Source organism: Myxocyprinus asiaticus, chromosome 2 (genome assembly GCF_019703515.2).
Source record: "Myxocyprinus asiaticus isolate MX2 ecotype Aquarium Trade chromosome 2, UBuf_Myxa_2, whole genome shotgun sequence".
NCBI classification, from domain to species: domain Eukaryota; kingdom Metazoa; phylum Chordata; class Actinopteri; order Cypriniformes; family Catostomidae; genus Myxocyprinus; species Myxocyprinus asiaticus.
In genome coordinates this window covers 29948168-29967681 of record NC_059345.1, presented here as the reverse complement: position 1 = coordinate 29967681, position 19514 = coordinate 29948168, and the positions used below count along the sequence as shown (strand labels likewise).

Genomic DNA, 19514 nt, shown 5'->3' with positions numbered 1-19514 from the left:
TGTTTATTATTATTATTATTATCATTATCATCATTATTATTATATACAGTTTGATTTGGAAAAAAAATAGTTGCATGAAAAAAATGAAAATTCTGAAATCATTTACTTACCCTTACGTTGTTCCAAACCTGTATGACTTTCTCATGGAACACAAAGGAGATATTAGGCAACCATAAGGCTAATTTATAAATGTATACTTTCTGGGCGAACAGACTTCGCTTGGTTCGCCTACAAATGATGACAAAGTGCAGTGATGTTTTGTTCTGCCAAGGTGTTCGTTTGGTGAGATTTCTCCTGTTCGCACACATCTCTGAAATTCATAACCTTGGAAAACTCAGCTGGTCGAAGAGCGCTGATGTTTGGTTAAAGCTAATCGTAGGTGTGGTTTGAACGTGACATTTTTTTTATTTACAATCGTGTGTGCCTGCTGAGGAGTTGTTACCTAGGTTACTGTCATTAAAATGGATAACTCTGAAGCCCGCTTCTAAGATATTGTGCAGAAGTATACTTTTTACATGATTTGCAACACAAACTCTACAAAGACAGCATGGCCATGTAAAATGAGTAGGGAGCGATTGGATTTTTTAAAAGTGGAAGAGGCTCCGTGACAAGTTTAATAAAACAAAGCGGCACAGCACTAAAAGTGGCAGTTCACAGACAGAAAAACCTGCATTATTGGCTTTACTTGTGGCTGGAACAGTATGTTAAACACCGTGACAACACCCTAAACGAACTAATTTTAAAATGATGCCGCGTGTAGTATAAATGCTGACTTCGTTCCCCTAGGGTGCTTTAGTTCATCCAGGAGAAAAGGGTTTGACTTCTTCCATAGTATAAATCAGGCATAAATCACCCTTCACTTTCATTCTATGGAAAAAAGGAGCATTGGAAGTGAAGGGTGACTTAGGCTGTAAGTTCCTAATGTTCTGCCAAACATCTCCTTTTGTGTTAAATGGAGGAAATAAAGTCATATGGGTTTGGAACACATGAGGGTGAGTAACGAATTACAGATTTTTTATTTTATACTGTTTTAACCTTGAAAGCAGCAAAACAGTTTAAATCAAAACTTCCAAAGAAAATTATTTCAAACTGTTGTTTTTTTTTTTTTTTTTTTTTTTTTTTTTGCCTTACCTACATTATATTTTAACCTTTATATTTAAACAATTTTAGCACCCAATTTTAGCACACCATGCACAGCATACATTATATAGACTTCCCAATGTTTGAAGGGGAACATTGGGCAAGATTTGGAATATATGATCATTAATATAAGAATATGGTTTTTTTTTTTTTCCGTTGCAGCCCTAGTGTGATTAAGACTTGCTTGGCAGACAAATTTATCTTCAAGACTTTTCCACACCTTTTCCATAACACTCTTCCTCTATCCTCCCAGATTCTATTATGCTTATCTTTTTCCATTTTCACACCCGCTCTATGAGCTGTTAGCAGATGAATTAGATGAGCTTTACTTTTGAGTTTCAGAGCTGATCTTTCACACCTCAACTTTCTGCACAAGTGCATTTACCACAAAATTCCAGAAAAACTGGGAAACATTTTAAGCTTATAAATAGAGATCATAATAAGACAGGGCATATGGGATAAATAAAAGCCATAACAAAATTAAATCAGTAATATGTGTTCTCTCAAGTGTTTTAAGAACTTGCACACATCTGCTTCAGCTTAACTTTACAACTCAAGCAGAGCTGAATTGCAATCACTTTGAGTCATGCAGACGACCACTAGCCAGGAATATAAGAGGGGGGCGAATGGAAGAGATGGAGGAACTCTGGAGGTGGAATTCCTCTCAGATGATGAAAACTCACATTCACCAACACTGATTGGCAATGCATATACAAAAGAAAATTCTAGACTGAAGAAAAGACATGTATCCTTGATGTTTAACTGATTTTTGTGACGAAAGACCGGTAATCTCAAAAACACCTTTACAATATATCATGAGCTGACATAGAAAACAATGAAATGTTATTTTTCAAGGTAAGCACACACAGCCTGTATTATATAAAGACCCCCCCCCCCCCCCACACACACACTCACTCACTCGCTCACTCACTTTACCTTCACTAAGAAGAAAGACACTCCATATGTTCTGAGGGATCTTGCAAGCTTCACATACTTCACTTTGGCTTCAATCTCTGTCATTTCGCCACAAGCTTTATGCTCCTGTCAGATTCACACCAAACAATCAACATCTACTCATCTAAACAGTAATTCATTTATCTTATACTGTACATTATTGCTATGCTTAAATGGTTCCAAGTAGTGAGGTATATGATAAACAGGTGGCTGCGTGTAAAAATGATAATTTTGGTTTATATCCAGAGAGCAGAATAAATGAGATTTACTTGAAAGATTTTCTTCTCTGCTCCTCTCTGTTTGATGTACTCTTTAGGCAAGAACTCCTTCAAACTGAACAAAACGCACAAAGTAAAAATTCTTTTTGTAAATTTAATGAACTGCAAATGAGCATTACAGTTATACAAAGTCTAAAAGCACTAAATAAAATACAAATTTCAATTAAATTTGTTAAGCTCATATTAACTAAATGGACCATATGGCCATTCCAACATAACATTTTTACACATAATTTGTTTGTGATCACTGATTTGATACTAGCTTTTTAATAATGCAGCCCTCTTGATTATAAAGCAGATGGGCAGTAAAGACTAAACACATTTAATCATGTACTAGGGTGCTGTCTTACTCCAGAAATCCAGACTTGTGTTTATGTTCTATATGAGGCCCAAACTGGATCTGTGCTTGAATGCCACCAAATTCACAAGCCTTTTCAAATGACACCGGATGAGAACCATTCAAGATGTCATCACGTGCCTGGGGAAACACACGCAAAAATATATATTTTGAGAGCTTAGAGCTTACAGAAAGGCAATGGGGGCTGCAGTAATTTACAGATCGATATTTTGTTTATAGCAGCATATAGCCAAGTACTCACAGTGGCTTTTAGGGGCATGTGTCAATAACAGATTTACAGCACTTCAGTGCATATAGATTGCATTGAACAGGCATGTAGAGAACCATGGAAACACACACAATTTAGGTCAACATCACTGCAGTAGCGATTACAGTGGAACCAAGCCAAGACTGTTAGGTACTGATTGTGGCTTTCACCTCACATCACTAGAAAACAACAGTGACTGGAGTCTGACCTGCACGTAGAGCAAATTGAGCTGCACAGGATCTCGCGAGTCCACGTTTTGATCGGAGTAGAAGAACTTTCGTCTCAACAGCAGAGTTTCGCTCTCCTCAACTCCCTGTTCTCTGAATGTACGTCCATGATCCAACCAATTCACTGCGAAAAGAGTGAAAAAAAATAAAAAATACAGAGAATAATAGGAAACAAATATCAACCTTGATCCTAAACAATTGTAGACATGAATGTCTGAACATTATTATTGACTTATTGTGGACCCTATACCACTACAGAGATAGATAAATGACCACAGTCTAGCTACAGAAAAAGGCAGACACAAACAAACATGGCTTCTACAGGAGTCTACCATTCACTTTTCATTGCATCTTTTCCCATACAATGAAAGTGAATGCTGACTGGAGGCTAACATTCTGTCTAACATCTCCTTTTGTGTTCCACAGGAAATTAGAAATATAGGGTTGGAACAACATGGGTGTGTAAATGATGACAGAATTTTCAATTTTGGGTGAACCATCCCTTTAATGTCTATTAATTAAAGCTGTCAATCGATTACATTTTTTAATCTAATTAATTACATGGCATGCCAATTAATTCATCGAATTAATTGCCCTTAATTGCATACATAACTATTTGCAGAGAAAGCCTATCTATAATGATTTAATAGTTATATTTCAATAATTATAAATCTAATATATATTTTGTAAATTGAATTCAAATAATTAAAATGCATTACCTAATTGTGGCACACCAGTAAAGCATTGATAAGACAATGCAAAACTGGCTTTTTTAGGCAATATATTGTTTATTTCTATATTACTGAACATACAGTAAACATGTCTGATATGTTGCCTACAGTCATCATCTGTGTGTAGTTTCGCTTTGAGCTTCTCCATCTTCCTCTCCTCTCTCAGCAGAGTTCTGTCTTTCTTCAGTGTGCCCATCCCTTCATCTTTCTTCTCCTCCACCACCTCCTGAATGAGAGAGTACTCTTCATAGTTTGTGATTCCTGGAAGAAGAAAAAAGAGACACAGTAAGGCTCGTTATTGGCCTGTGATTGCATGTGTGTGTATGTATACAAGAGTTTCACTGACCTATTCTACTGCAGATAGTGACAAGCAGTTCTCCCACAGTTTTGGAATCATCCACCATGATAGTTTTCACTGCTCCATCCAGCATTTTTATCTTCTGTGGTCTCTGTTTTTTCTTATACTCCAGTATATCCTATAAGAGAGAGAAACCACATTTGCATTCCTGATGGAAATACCAATGTTTGCAAGGCAGCACAAGATTTAAAGCCTTAAAGTAACATTTAAAATTAAATTAAAAATTAAAATTAAACCAAAATGTAACTAATTATTTATTGTACATCTTGCCATTGCAGTCTCTAGGCATGATCATGATTTCAAGCACGATAACACTTTCTAATGCTTGACGCATGCGCAGAGCGCTAGATGGTGCTAGAAAGTGAAACTGAGCTTGAAATCATGATCGCCAAGGAAAATGCAGATGTCAAGATTTATAGTGAAAAATGAGTTACATTTTGGTCTGTCCTCACCCAAAACCAATTGGATTTCTCCAGAAAACATGGATTAAACCACTTGAGTTTTATGGATTACTTTTATGGTGCCTTGATGTGCTTTGTGGAACTTCAAAGATTTGGTCACCATTCACTTGCATTATATGGACCTACAGAGCTGAAATATTCTCCTAAAATTCTTTGCTTGTGTTCTGCAGAAGAAAGAAAGTTGTACACATCTGCGATGGCATGAGGTTGAGTAAATTATGAGAGAATTTTCATTTTTGGGTGAACTATCCCTTTAAAGTTTTAGGTAAGCTTAGGTTTTAGGCTTTGTTCTGCGCTGCATCAAAGCAGGTTTGCTGTTGACATGACACTCAGCATGAGTCTTGCTTTCAGTTGGAAAAAATGAAGGATCAACACTGTGCAGAGTAACAGCAGCTATAAATGGTTAAACATATGCAAGGAAGACCAATCCCAATTCAGTATGCAAACATCATGATGACATCATTGCTGTCAGTTACATTTTGAAGGTTGAACATTCTGGCAGCCAGTGGTATATTTTCAAACTTGAATCTTATATTCCTTATTATTAAGTTTAACAAAAACCAAATGTAGATAGAACACTTCAGGCTGAAATTATCTACTAAATGTAAAAGTTTAAATGAAGTTTGTACATCAAGGGATTCAGACCGAAATTAATTGAAGACGTATGATAGCTAGGGTTAGAGCTTTGAACAAATCCCTGTCTGAGGAATATTAATGCAGTGATGTCTTATCACAAGCACAGTAATGAATGTGTGTGTGTTTGAGTGAGATAGAAGAATGCAACAGAGTAAAGGATAGAGAGAAGCCTTCTTTGCATGCAAAATCCAAAACATTAGACTGAGTGCATGTATGAGTGAGGAAGAATCCTTTTGATCAACAAAAGATGAACACTATTGATGAAAGCTTAATTTAATACTTCACAATTTACACCACTCACCCACATCCAAACATACATATTTATTTCTGGGAACAAGCATTAAGCTATACACAACACTCCTTCACGTAAGCACAGTGTGTTAACAAATACAAACAATCAGTTAAACTTCAATCACATCGCAGCAGTTCCTCTCACTAAGAGGAGCCTTTCTCCCTCTCTCACATGCACGCACACACAAGTACAAACTATAACAATAACCAAGAGCAGGGTTAAGAGTAACCTCTTCTCATCTTTTAGCACCAAAAATAAAGTGTGCAATAATGTATCAGAAAACGAGACAAGAGTGTGAAGACAAGTCACAGAACATTTGACAGGAGCTTGTAAAATCAGCTTGAGTGGAGACACAGATGATCAAAGACTTTACCCCATTTCTAAGCATGTAATAATCCAGCGTCCGGCCCGCTTCCAGCCAGATCCCTTTCCTGGGGTCCTCGTCTGACAGAAACAGCCCATATTCTGATGCTGAGAAACAAAACACTTTGTATTAGAGCTTGCAATTTGCACACTGATAATAGCAGAACACTTGCAACTTAATGTCAAACTAGATTTGCATTTCCTGAATGAAATACCAGTGCTTGCAAGGCAGAAAATAAAATTAGGTAACTTTTTCTGATTAAATTGTATTTATTGATTCATGTAGATAACAAAGAAAAGCAAAAAATATATACACAGAATCAACATTTAACTCCCAATATTACCCCTCCCAATCCCCAACATGTGATCCCATGGTCACACATGATTATAGACACAAAAAAATTATATATATACAGTGTGTGTATATATATATATATATATATATATTTTAACACACATTTAAAACTAAACTTCTCTCTCCATTTCCCCTCCCCGAGAGCCCTCCGAAAACGCCAAATAGCTGCCCCTTTTCCCATCAAACGAGTCCCAATTCCCCAGCCTCCTCATCTCCTTGCACCATTCTTGAAATGAGGGCGCTCCAGCCAACTTCCATCCCCTTAAAACAATTTGTCTGCCAATCATAAAACTGGTTAGGACCCAATTTTTTATGTGTTTATCCCCTATATTGATCACCGCCCCATCGCCTAAAATAGAGAGTCTGGGGCAAAATGAAATTTGAGTGCCCAATACATCACACATAAAACTCTGAACCTTCAACCAAAATTCTTGGATCTTAACACACCACCAAAAAACATGGGTTGTGTTTCCATATTCTGATTGGCATCGCCAGTAGGTGGGTGTTTATTTAAGACCAAGCCTATACAATCTAGAAGGGGTCCAATAGAATTGATGTAAAATCTTGAATTGCATAAAGCGCACCTTTGCACCTCTAGATGCAGACTTGACGTTTTTTAGAATGCCAAGTTTAAGTCTTTCTCCCATAATCTCTTGACAGAAGTTAAAGCTCCATCCCCCAGACTCTGAATTAACAGGGAGTAATACACTGATGCCTCATGACCTTTTCCAAAAGCAGTAATCACCACTTCCAGAGTATCTGCCGCTTTAGGGGGGTGTATGCTACTCCCAAAAACAATACGGAGCAGGTGGCGCAGCTGTAAATACTTATAGAACTGAGATCTGGGAATCTCAAAATGTTGAACCAAATTTTCAAAGGATCTCAACACTCCACTCTCATATAGGTCACCGAGTATATTAACCTCCCTCACAATCCACTCTGTCCAGCAGAAAGGGGACTTATTAATACATCATTTGGGGTTCAGCCATATGCTCGAGACAACATTTAAATATATGTCCAAATTAAACACTCTGGACACTTTTGTCCATACCGAGTGCAAATGCGAGATAATGGGGTGTAACTTAACTTCTCCGATTAGTTTGATAGAAAGGCTTTGCAATGGCAAAATATGGGCAAGAACTTCCTGTTCAATACAAAACCAGGGAAGGGCTCAGTTGGAAGCGACCAATGAGCCAATTGTCTGAGACCGAATACATAATGATTAGGGTTGCAATGGAAGATTTTCACAGTCTCAGAAAATATCACGGTTTCACGGTATTACGGTATACGGTATCACACAACAATTATTATCAGTTACAATGACCCTTAAAGGAGTGAAAGCAGTGATTTTTTTTATTTTTTTTTGGTTGAACAAATGCTTTATTATAATTGAAACTTGAAACCATTTTTTTTTAATGGAAGTATGTGTAAAAAAATTCTCCCTTTTGAAAATAAATAAAAAGCTAACAGAATTATAATAATAAACCGAATAATAAACATGATAAAAAAATAAATAAAAATAGCATGTATCTATAACCTCAATGGTTCTCAGCTGGTTTTGCTTCAGGACCAGATTTTACATTGGAAATCAAGTGGCGACCCACCATAGTAAAAACATAACCTGTATTTAATGTATCCTGGGTTGCATTTCCTTTTATGTTGCTTAGTTTTGTTCATGGTTTTCAAGTATAAGGACATGCATCAAGTGACATTATTTTTGTTGTTGATGTCAACAACGAAAGCAACATGAAGTTTCCTTTCCCCCCTTTTAAACACTGAAGAGCATATTTACTAATATGAGCCCATTATTATCCCCGTTTGTTTCCTAATTTCAAACATAATTCAAACAGAAAATACATATTACACAGGAGGAAAGGCTCCTCATTACCATGGTTAGGTCAGTGTAGCTAGTCTAAATAATAGTAATAATAATTTTAAATTATAATATTTATGAAAAAATAAATACTAGCTGAAACACATCTTGAAACTTTAAAACTGCCACTGTTGATGTAAAATGAGGTCTAATAGATTCTACCTTTAGATTATTTCATAAGAAACTATAACCTTTTGTCAAAATATAACAGTTACTTTTACTCATGTAAAATCGTGAAACAATTTTGTAAAGGTGAAAGGTGTAATGATTTTATTTTTTGCCGCATAGCACAGTGTTGCTCTTTTCCTCCTCAGTGCTGTTTGGCATGTCTGGGCTGCCTACTGTTTGAGAGGTTTCAACTTGACTTCCTCCGTAACGCTTAAAACTAGAAAAGTCTCACTACAATTGAAATTGGTCACATCAGTTTTGAGGTCTGCGCTCCGCAATATCGAGGGAAGCCCAGTTGTTGCACGCGCACACCAGAGAGAAGAGCAGATCATGATCGTGAGCTGGTTCCTTTACACTTGTGAGGAAGTGTAGATGAGAAGCCTTTAGCTGATTGCGAGATTATCATTAAATCCGCCTCGGCAGTCCTAAACAGGCTATCACTTGGGCGGCCGCCGAAATATCTTCATTGGGAGAACCATGTCATTGTTCTTTCCCTGCTGTCCGCGACCCAGTCCGAATAGACCTGCGACCCACCAGTTGAGAAACACTGCTTTAACTCACACACACACACTCACTTATGTAAGACCCCCTCGCCTCGATTCTCTCTGACATTTTTCTCCACTGCATGTGTGTGTGTGTGGGGCAAGTTGACGAGTCTGACAGGCAGACCAGGAGGAAAGGAGATGGGCATGCGCAGGTGAGATTCTCTGTCCGGTTGCATTTTTTTTTTTCAATATCGAAGATTTGCAAATGTACATTGTATGATAACAGTCTATTTTCATACCATGGTATACCGTGAAACAGAGCCAAAGCTTTAGACCAATTAACTCTGAATCCCGAGAACTTAGAAAAGGAATTAATAATTCTGTGGAGGCAAGGCATAGATCTAGTAGGGTTGGAGACGAATAATAAAATATAATCTGCGTAAAAGCAAAAGCTTATGCGCCACACTTCCCATCACCACCCCTGGAAACTCATCCTCCTTTGTTATCGCGGCTGCTAATGGTTCCAGGGCAAGACAGAACAATAATGGGGAAAGAGGGCAACCCTGCCGAGTGCCCCTATCCAGAGTAAAATAATCTGAAATTAATCCATTCGTTTGCACCGCCAGTACCGGTTGTCTATAAAGTAACTTAATCCAACCAATAAAAGTATTCCCGAACATGCACATTTCCAAAATCTTAAAAAGACAATGCCATTCTACCATATCAAATGCATTTTCGCCGTCAAGTGAGATGGCAGCGACCGAAGTCTGACCATACGCCACTGACCACATGATATTAATGAAACGCCTAATGTTATTGGAAGAACTGTGGAATAAACCCCACCTAATCTGTATGTATAAGAAATGTCATAACTTAATTGGTTAGCCAAAATTTTTGACAATATTTTAACATCTAGCTGGATCAGGGAAATTGGACAGTAACTCTTACACTCGCTTGGATCTTTGTCCTTTTTAAGAATCAGACTGATCTGGGCTTGTGTCATGGTTGGCGGAAGATTTCCATTCTTTAATGATTCTGTATAAACTTCTAGCAAAATGGAGCCAATTATGTAGCATAAGATCTAAAAAACTCAGCGGCAAAGCCATCTGGCCCCGGAGACTTGCCTGTAGGCAAGTCCTTCATTACCTCGCCAAGCTCCTCCAAGGTTATTTAATTTTTATGAGAATTTTTTTGCTCAACCGTCAGTTTCGGAAGTTCTAATGGTTCTTTAAAAGCAATATTAATATCAATGTCTGAGGTAAACATTTCACCACCAGCAGATTTCACTGAGGAATGGTAGATAAAGACTCTCTCTGTTTTCTATATCTAACCAGAAGTTTTCCTGACTTGTCCCCCGACTCTTGCCCTGAATAGCAAAACTCCCACCTTCCGTGACAAAATAATATTATATCTGTATTTCAACCGGGTCGATTCTCTGAGGCCATCAGACGACATTCGGCGCTTCAGCTCTGCCTCAGCACTTTTAATATTCCCTTCCAACTCTACGAGTTCTCGTGCTTTGAATTTTTGGGTGAATGAGGCATACTGTATGATCCGACCCCTAAGAACCGCCTTAACTGCCTCCCAAGCCACACCCACAGAGGATACTGAGGACCAGTTAGTCTCCAAATAAACATTGATTTCAGCCTTTAACATTTGTTGGAATTCAGGACTTTGCAAAAGGGATACATTAAAGCGCCAACTATATGATTTCCTTTTCTCCATATGTGGCAAAACCTCTAAACACACAAGGGCATGATCTGAGACTAAAATGTTTCCAATTGAGCAATCAACAACAGATGAAATGAGGGACTTAGATGTAAAATAAAATAAAAAATCTAGAGTAAATCTTATGGACTGATGAAAATAAATGTATAGTCCCTACCAGATGGATTCAAAAGTCTCCAAAAATCTGTAAGACCAAGATTTTTACACATCCCGTGAAGCGTCAATGTTGCTCTAACGAGCTAACACACTTTTGCTTCACTAAGCTCAATATTATATCATGAGGGGTGCCAGCGGCTTGCAACATTCCTTCAAGATCTATAAAAAAGCCCCGATTGGACATGCTGAGTGACTCCAGCCAGGTCTCCTAAGCAACCAAATTGGCCCGGTTGCTAGGGAGGGTAGAGTCACATGGGGTAACCTCCTCGTGGTCTCTATAATGTGGTTAGTTCCCGGTGGGGCGCGTGGTGAGTTGAGCGTGGTTGCCACGGTGGATGGCGTGAAGCCTCCACACGTGCTATGTCTCCGTGGCAACGCGCTCAACAAGCCACGTGATAAGATGCGCGGGTTGACGGTCTCAGACGCGGAGGCAACTGGGATTCGTCCTCTGCCACCCGGACTGAGGCGAATCACTACGCGACCACGAGGACTTAAAAGAATTAGGCATTCCAAATAAAAAAAAAAAAAAAAAAAAGCCCTGATCATCAACGTTAGGTGCGTAAATATTAACCAAAATAAGACTTTGACCCTGAATTTCTGCTAAAACAATAATGACTCTTCCTAATTTATCTTTAATCTGTTTGAGACATTTGAATTGTAGATGATTACTTAGTGTAACGACTCCCCTGCTCTTACTTGAGCCAGCACTAAAGAAAACATGTCCACCCCATATCTTCCCAAATTCTTCAGCTTCCTGCGGGGAAAGATGCATTTCTTGAAGAAACACTATATCATATTTCTTACGTTTAAGAAAAGAAATAACCTTCCTTCTTTTTATGGGGTGCCCCAACCCATTCACATTCCAAGTGGAGAGAGACAATCCACTCAAATTAACATTTGACATTTAGACATAATAGAAAAAATAGATTGTGTGTCAAAAACAAAATTATAAAGACCACATTCCAACATTAGTGCAACAATCAAACCCCAAACTTCCCCCCGAACCAAAAAAACAGAAAAAAGAAAAACGTGCGCATTAACCGTCCATCCCTCTAAACTCAAACAGTCCATGTACGCCTACGAGAGCTCCCGCGACAACTCTGCCGTCAGATTGCTCAAACCCGGTATTTCTATAAAAACATTTTGAGACAGAATTACACAACAAAAGATAAGCTGTAAAACAAACTCCAGCCAATAGGCAGAATAAAACACAAAGAACGTGTAGATTCATACACAAAACAAACTCAAGCCGCTAGGCAGAACCAGAAAAAAAAAAAAAAAAAAAAAAGGGCCGCACAGTTTCCTCGCACAGTCACACGAATGTTCAGTGAGCCGGCCTATTCGGCTGCTACATGAGTGCAACAAATGACCTAATCACTCCAATGACTTTATGAAGGACATTGCTTGCTGGGGACATGTTAATGTTTTACGGCCATCCTTAGCATCTATTCTTAATTTGACCGGGAACATCAGTGCAAAAGCGACCTTCTGTTGATGTAAAAGTTTCTTGCATTCCTTGAATCGATCACGTTTCTCTGTTGTCGAATTCGCAAAGTCTGGGAACAAGAAAATGCTGCAGTTTTTCCAAGAAAGCCTTCCTTTACTCCTGGCCTCGCGTGACACATGATCTTTATCGGATGATCTCAGAAATTTGGCCAGAATTAATCGGGGCCTGTCTTCATTGTCGCAGAGCCGGAACCCTGTGAGCTCGCTCGATTTCCAGCTTATGGCCTGTTATGTCGAGCAGACTCGGAAAGAGCCCGTCCAGGAATTTCACCATATTCTGACCCTCTTCGGGCTCAGGAATTCCAACAATATGGACATTAATTCACCGGCTATGGTTCTCCAAGTCCTCCAACTTCTCCCAGACACACTCCACCTTAGTCGCTTGCGGATTAGCTCCAGATAATCGATCCATTTCTCGACATCCCCCACTCTTGTAACCACCTCAGTGAATTTCGTCCCCATGGCAGTGATCATTCGATGTATTACAGCAAGATCCTCCAAGTCAGCAACAACCTTCGTCAGCATTGCCGACATGTTCAACATTTCTCGCCAAATTTCCCTCATTTCTCTGACCAATTTGAGTCTCGGGCTCGGGGCCTGCTGCTCGGGGGTGTCATCTTGAACACGTAAGTGTCTTTTAATATCTCCAGAGCCCGAGGATTTTTAATTGTTTGACAAATTGTCCTCCTAGAACAGTTATGGATCAGGGTGTATCAAATCTCAACGGTTTATGACATTAATAATGTTATAAAGTGCGCAGAGCTCGTCATTCACACGTCCGAACCTCGCATGGCGTCACGTGACCCCCCCCCCCCAAAAAATTAGGTAATCTTAAAGGAATGTTCCAGGTTCAATACAAGTTAAGCTCAATCGACAGCATTTGTGGCATAATAATGACTCGTCCCTCCTTTTCTTTAAGAAAAAGCAAAAATCTGGGTTCCAGTGAGACACTTACAATGGAAGTGAACGGAGCCAATTTTTTAACGTTAAAATACTCACTGTTTCAAAAGTATAACCACAACACATAAAGGACATACGTGTAAAATTAAATTCCTTACTAACCTTTTCTGTTTAAAATTATAGCAAGTTTTAAAGCTTTGTTATCATGACGATGTAATGTCAACAAACCCTAAAATGATAAAAATGACGATTTAAACAACTTTACATCTCAAATAATACACAAGTTTTAAAAGAATTAATGTAAGTGCTTTCATAAAATTATAAGCTTCAAATTTCTGTTTAAATCCTCCGTAAATTGGCCACGTTCACTTTCATTGCCCCCATTCACTTCCATTGTTAGTGAAACACTGTAACCTCGATTTTTGCTTTTTTAAAGAAAAGGAGGAACGAGTCAAAATTAATTTTTGTGGTAATCAACATTATGCCACAAATGCTGTCGATTGAGCTGAACTTGTATTGAACCCGGAATATTCCTTTAAGTTTTCAGCCTTGGCTCTGAGTAAATGAAATGGTGTATAGGGGCCACTTTGCTGCAGTCTTTAGACTCATCTTGTTTTCTGTTGGCTGTGTATGAGAACCAACACATAACATGACATCGTTTCGCAGTGTAAAGGTGGACATACTGTATACTGTATGGTTGGGCTGCACAATTATGACAAAAATCATAATTATCGATTATTTCCCTTGTATTTCCTTTTGATATTGTAATTGTAATTTAATACATTTACAATAAAATTCTTATTTTGTCTGGGATTTTCTGCATGCCGTATTGTATATGTAGGCTACACATCCAAAACAAGTTAGAAACTGTTTCTGAATTACTTTAACTTCTTCAACTCTGTGGCATTTTTGGGCTGCCGTCTGCAATTTTTCACAGTCAAATTGCAAAGCTCACCATTTAATCGTACTGTGGACTAATTGGCAAAAATGTGTCTAATTTTTTTCAGAACGACAAAAAAAATTGTCAGGCCTTATTTTGTTATTTTTTGTAACGAATGCACAAGTTATTGTTATTTTTGAAAAGTTCAGATTCTTCTCTTTCAAATGATACCCCATATGCCTGTATTATGTATTCTGAGACTTGAACATTTTAAGCTTAAGATATTAAATCAAGAAGGTGCCTATACAGTCACCTTCACATTGGCTGAAAAACAAACTGTTTTTCAAATTTGAAAAAATCTGACATAGAAATCGAGCAACAGACATGTCTGTGATTGGTTAATGCTCTACTGCTGAAACTGATAATTTTCACGATTAGTTACTTGTGGCAGTTGTAATTGTAATCTTATTTACAATTACACTATTAATTGTGTCGCCCTAATATACTATAATAACAACAAAAAGGTTGAATGGAGTCTGTAACACGTGATTAACAAACCAATTTCAATACAGCATGGCTTTCCAAGCACTGTAAATATTATAGGCCAAAAACATACTACACTGACACTGAGAGACAAACACTGAAAGAAAGTCTTTCCCACCTTGTCCTATCTGGGCTTCTGGAACCCTCTCTCTAATGACCCGGCATGCGTCGTACACAGCCGTTGATGGCTCAAACTGCATAGTCTTCACCACATTACACTGTCTTACACAGATCTTCAGAGACAGCGCCACCATCCTGCCAGCTTATGAATTAAAAACTCTCTGCACCTGTAAAGAGATGAATGAGAGGGATGAAGAACAGAAGAAATTGAAAGGGAGGGAATGTGTTTGAGGTATTGTGTTCAGCTGTGTTATAGCTAAAGAGGTCTCAATACATCTCTTAAGACATGATGCCAAACATATTCCTCCTTGAATAATGCAAAGACTTGAATGTCAGGCAATATTTTTATTTGTAAAAATCTTTCAGAATGTACTATACCAGAGAACTTGTTTCAGTACGGCAAACCAGTGTACACAATAAGTTTTCAGACTGACTTTGTTTTAGATTGTATTTTTATGTAAACATGAAGCAATTTGTAATGTGAAAATATACAGTATAGCTCAGTCTTATACTACTAGGAATATGGCCAATCATTAAAAGCAGGACACAAACCTTAAGGGGATAGTGCACCCAAAAATAATAATTCTTACATTTACTCATCCTCATGCCGTCTCAAACTCGTGTTACTTTCTTTTGCGAAACACAAACGAAGCACAAACTAAGACATTTTGAAGGATGTATGTGTTTTTGTCCATACGATGTATAATAATAGCTTTTGGTCGACTTCTCTATGGAAGCCCAGGAGTGCCATTTAAAAAAGAAAGAAGGAATAAATGATCAATCTATTAATTTGAAAATAAAAATGTGAATAAATAAACCAATTTATAAATGGACAAATAAATAGACACATTTAAATGCGTTGATTTAATTCATGTTTTAAAATGTACTTATATTTAGCATTAAAACAGCACAAGTCATTTTTAAATGCACCTTTTAAATTGCATTTTAAAAAGCATTTGGCAATTGCTTTTCTTCATTCATTTGCCAATTGCTTTTCCTCATCCATTTATCAATGGCTTTTCTTTTTCGTTTTGAATTTCCTTTTCTTCTTCCTTTTTCTTTTTCTCAATTTTGAATAGAGTTTAAAAAAATGCCATTGGACTGTTAAAATCGCGGGAGCAACCAATGAAATTTCAACTCAGTTATAAGACACACCCTCTCTCCCACGTGTCACTCGAAGAGGATGCAAGACAGCCTGTCATTGGACAACGGTACGAGCAGTTTACGTGATATTACTGGATCTGCGAATCCCATGCATAAGAAACGGATGCGAAGCATATCAGAAGTTAATAGTGGCTCGTTCACTGTTGCTGTGAAATGCTGAACGCGGCCCTACCAGAGTGTGCACAGTGACGTGTCCAGGATGGGAGCTAGTAATCGTGATGCTGTCAACAGAACTAGCCTCCCGACCCACACACTGAAACACGGACAGCAACCACCATTTGCCTCATCCTAGTTCACTGCTTGAGGAACAGAGCCAATGAAGAATACCACCAGAACCTGTGGGAGGTTACAAAAGCAATTGCTTCTCTGCACTGCCTGACCTTACAGCTATTCACCGGTTTCATTACTGTATGACCGCTCTCTCTGCCATATTTGTGAACAAACCCCATACACTGTACCTTCTGTGCACTGCACTGTGAGATCATCAACCTAAATCTTGGACATTTTACCGTAAACATCTTTGACATAATAATTGCCATTATCTGTGTCAATAAAATGTTGCCTATAATCGATTCAGGTAGAATTAAAATGTAAATTCATTCAAAATTTAAATTCAAAATGTTAAATCCATAAGACCCAGACTACAATTGTAAAAGAGGAATGTGATAAAATAATGTGTACATTCTGTATTTCCTGTGTGTATAGCTACTGTCAGTCAATATACATATTTATGAAGATGAGCACAACAAAAGGTTAAGCACAAACCTTATTTGCGACATTATAAACAGATATACACGGCATGTTAGTGTGGAAAATTATATATATATTATTTTATTTTTTTATTTTCATTTGAAAGAGACACTTTCACAATACACAACATTAGTTTAAAGAGCCCATATTATGCTAATTTACAGGTACATCCTCTTCGGGTGGCACGTTGGAGAGGGTGTGTGTCTTATAACAGAAAGTTCGAAAGTTCATTGGTTGCTGCTATGAGTCAACAGTCCAATGGCATATTTTTTTAAACTCGATTCTCAATTGGAGAAAGAAAAGGAAAAAGGAAAAAGAAAAGCCATTGTCTAATGGATGAGGAAACAAATTGGCAAATACCTTTTTAAAATGCAATTTAATAGGTGCTTTTAAAGTGCATTAAAAAGTGCATTAAAAGACTCATTAATGTAATCATTTATTGCTGCATTTAATGACATTTTAAACATGAAAAAAATATGATTTATTAATGCACACTTTTATTGTTAAATACAAAGACATTTTTAAACAAGAATTAAATAAACATTTAAATGTGTCTTTTTATTTGTCCATTTATAAATGTACTTATTCAAATTTTTATTTTCAAATTAATAGATTGATAATTTATTCCTTCATTCTTTTTTAAATGCCACTCCTGTGCTTCCATACTTCTCACCCACATTTCCTTGTTCACTATAAATCTTGACATCCACAGCTCTTTTAGTGCATCCATGAGAGAAGCTCGTTCACACACTTCCACGCACTTAACACATGCACAAAGCGCTTCAAACAAACCACACACATTGTTGCCAGGTTTGCATTTGCAAAATGCAATATCTTATTGATGTATAATGATATCAGGATTGAGCACCTGGCAACAGCACGCAGCATCAGAAATGAATCACCGTCATGAAGCCTGCACTGTATTCCAATCGGGCCGGATGTCAAGATTTATAATGAAAAAGGACTTAATCTTTGGGCTGTTTCTCAACCAAAGTGATTGTATCAGTTTAGAAGACATGAATTAAACCACTTGAGTTGCATGGATTACTTTATGCTGGCTTTGTGTCCTTTGTGTGACTTAAAACATCATACATTCATCAAAACATCATCTTTTGTGTAACTCAGAATAAAGAAAACCATACGAGTCTGAGACAGCATGAGGGTAAGTTAATGATGAGAGAATTCTTTTTGGTTAACTACGCTCCTAACTAATCACATTCTTATGTTTTTTGCTTCAATACAACATTGTCCCTCTAATATACATATAATCTGTTCCTATAACTAATTTTCCTGTATGACACCCAATCTGATCGTAATGTGTGATGGTAGGGCATCTGATTTCTGTCCATTATCCCCTCCTTCACACACTCATACATGATACACACACACACACACACACACACACACACACACACACACACACACACACACACACACACACCGCCCCTGCGGCTATCCTTATGAGGATTCTCCATAGACATAATGATTTTTATACAGTACAAACTATAGATTCTATCCTCTAACCCTAACCCTAAACCTAACCCTCACAAAAAACTTTCTGCATTTTTACATTTTCCAAAAAAACACAGTTTAGTATGTTTTTTAAGCGATTTGAATTATGGGGACACAAGACATGTCCTCATAAACCACATCTATAGCATAATACCCTTGTAATTACCAGTTTGTAATAGAGCCCGACCGATATGGGATTTTTGAGACCGATACCGATTTTAGAGGGGGAAAATTCACCAATTACCGATATGGTGACTGATACAGCTAATTTTTGAGCTGGAATGAAAACAGACCTTTTCTATGTGGATTTTGCACTGATATGACTATGCAAAGGTACTCAGAAGGCTGCTTTCTTAAACAAATATTTTTATCAAAGAATATTTGACATTATTATTATACACTGTCAACAAATTCTAGAAATGAACACAGAGAAAATAAAGAATAAATAAAATACAATAAGTAGCTTAATAAACATCAGTACTGTATGTTCAGTATCAGTCAGTTGCTGACCATTTAAATAAAGAATAAATAAAAATACAATAAATAGTTAAATAAACATCAGTACTGTACAGTATCAGTCAATTGCTGACCATTTAAATAAATAATAAATAAAATAAATAGTTAAATAAACATCAGAACTGTATGTTCAGTATCAGTCAGTTGTTCACCATTTAAATAATATAAATAGCTAAATAAACATCAGTTCTGTTTAGTATCAGTCAAATGCTGACTATTTTAATATTGCCAGTTAATTAGGGGCAGGTTGTAAAACAAGAAGCATTTACATCTGCCGAGTCAAGATAAACAGCGGCAGCAGTGTTACACTATATTCTGCTATACAAGTTCAGGGGAAACTTTCAACGGTGGAAAACCAGACTTTTAAATATTACATTTTGTAAATGCAATGACTGGAATTGTTCGGTTGAAGGGGGTACCAAACTGTGAATCCTGAACAAAACAGTTTGGTGAATACATGTTTACACATTAGCTTTCACTCAGCTGACAACAATGATAGTAGCTACGTAATTAGCTAGTTAGCTTTAAGCTCGTTGTCATGGAGTGTAAAAGACGGACGTTGTTTATTTTACTTTCCAGCATTGCGTCTCACCAACTAGGTAACAACGTAGTGTGAAATCAACACAATCCACCACCGCACCACTGTCTGCTGAGCTGCAAAAAGATGCTCTGATTCTTACCTTTCAATCTGCTACATTACTGACTGCACTTACAAAATATAGCTGGCTAACAGCAAACAGATGTGATAAACATGAGTGACATGGTTGTCAGGGACAGGGTTAACGTTATATTAGTTATATTGAAAAGGGAAAA

General features: G+C 37.5%; 1 protein-coding gene across 1 annotated transcript in view; it reads right to left on the bottom strand.

Annotated features, from left to right (window-relative positions):
- Positions 1-19514, bottom strand: part of LOC127454714 (talin-2-like) — an 83100-nt gene that overhangs the window by 39962 nt on the left and 23624 nt on the right. Inside the window, exons 3-10 of the mRNA XM_051722075.1 lie at positions 14758-14926; positions 6056-6153; positions 4282-4411; positions 4044-4196; positions 3186-3328; positions 2723-2850; positions 2364-2427; positions 2077-2181 (exon numbers count right to left, since the gene is read on the bottom strand). Of these exons, the coding sequence (XP_051578035.1) occupies positions 2077-2181; positions 2364-2427; positions 2723-2850; positions 3186-3328; positions 4044-4196; positions 4282-4411; positions 6056-6153; positions 14758-14893 (957 nt within the window). The 5' untranslated portion in view covers positions 14894-14926. The remainder of the gene's footprint in view (positions 1-2076; positions 2182-2363; positions 2428-2722; positions 2851-3185; positions 3329-4043; positions 4197-4281; positions 4412-6055; positions 6154-14757; positions 14927-19514) is intronic.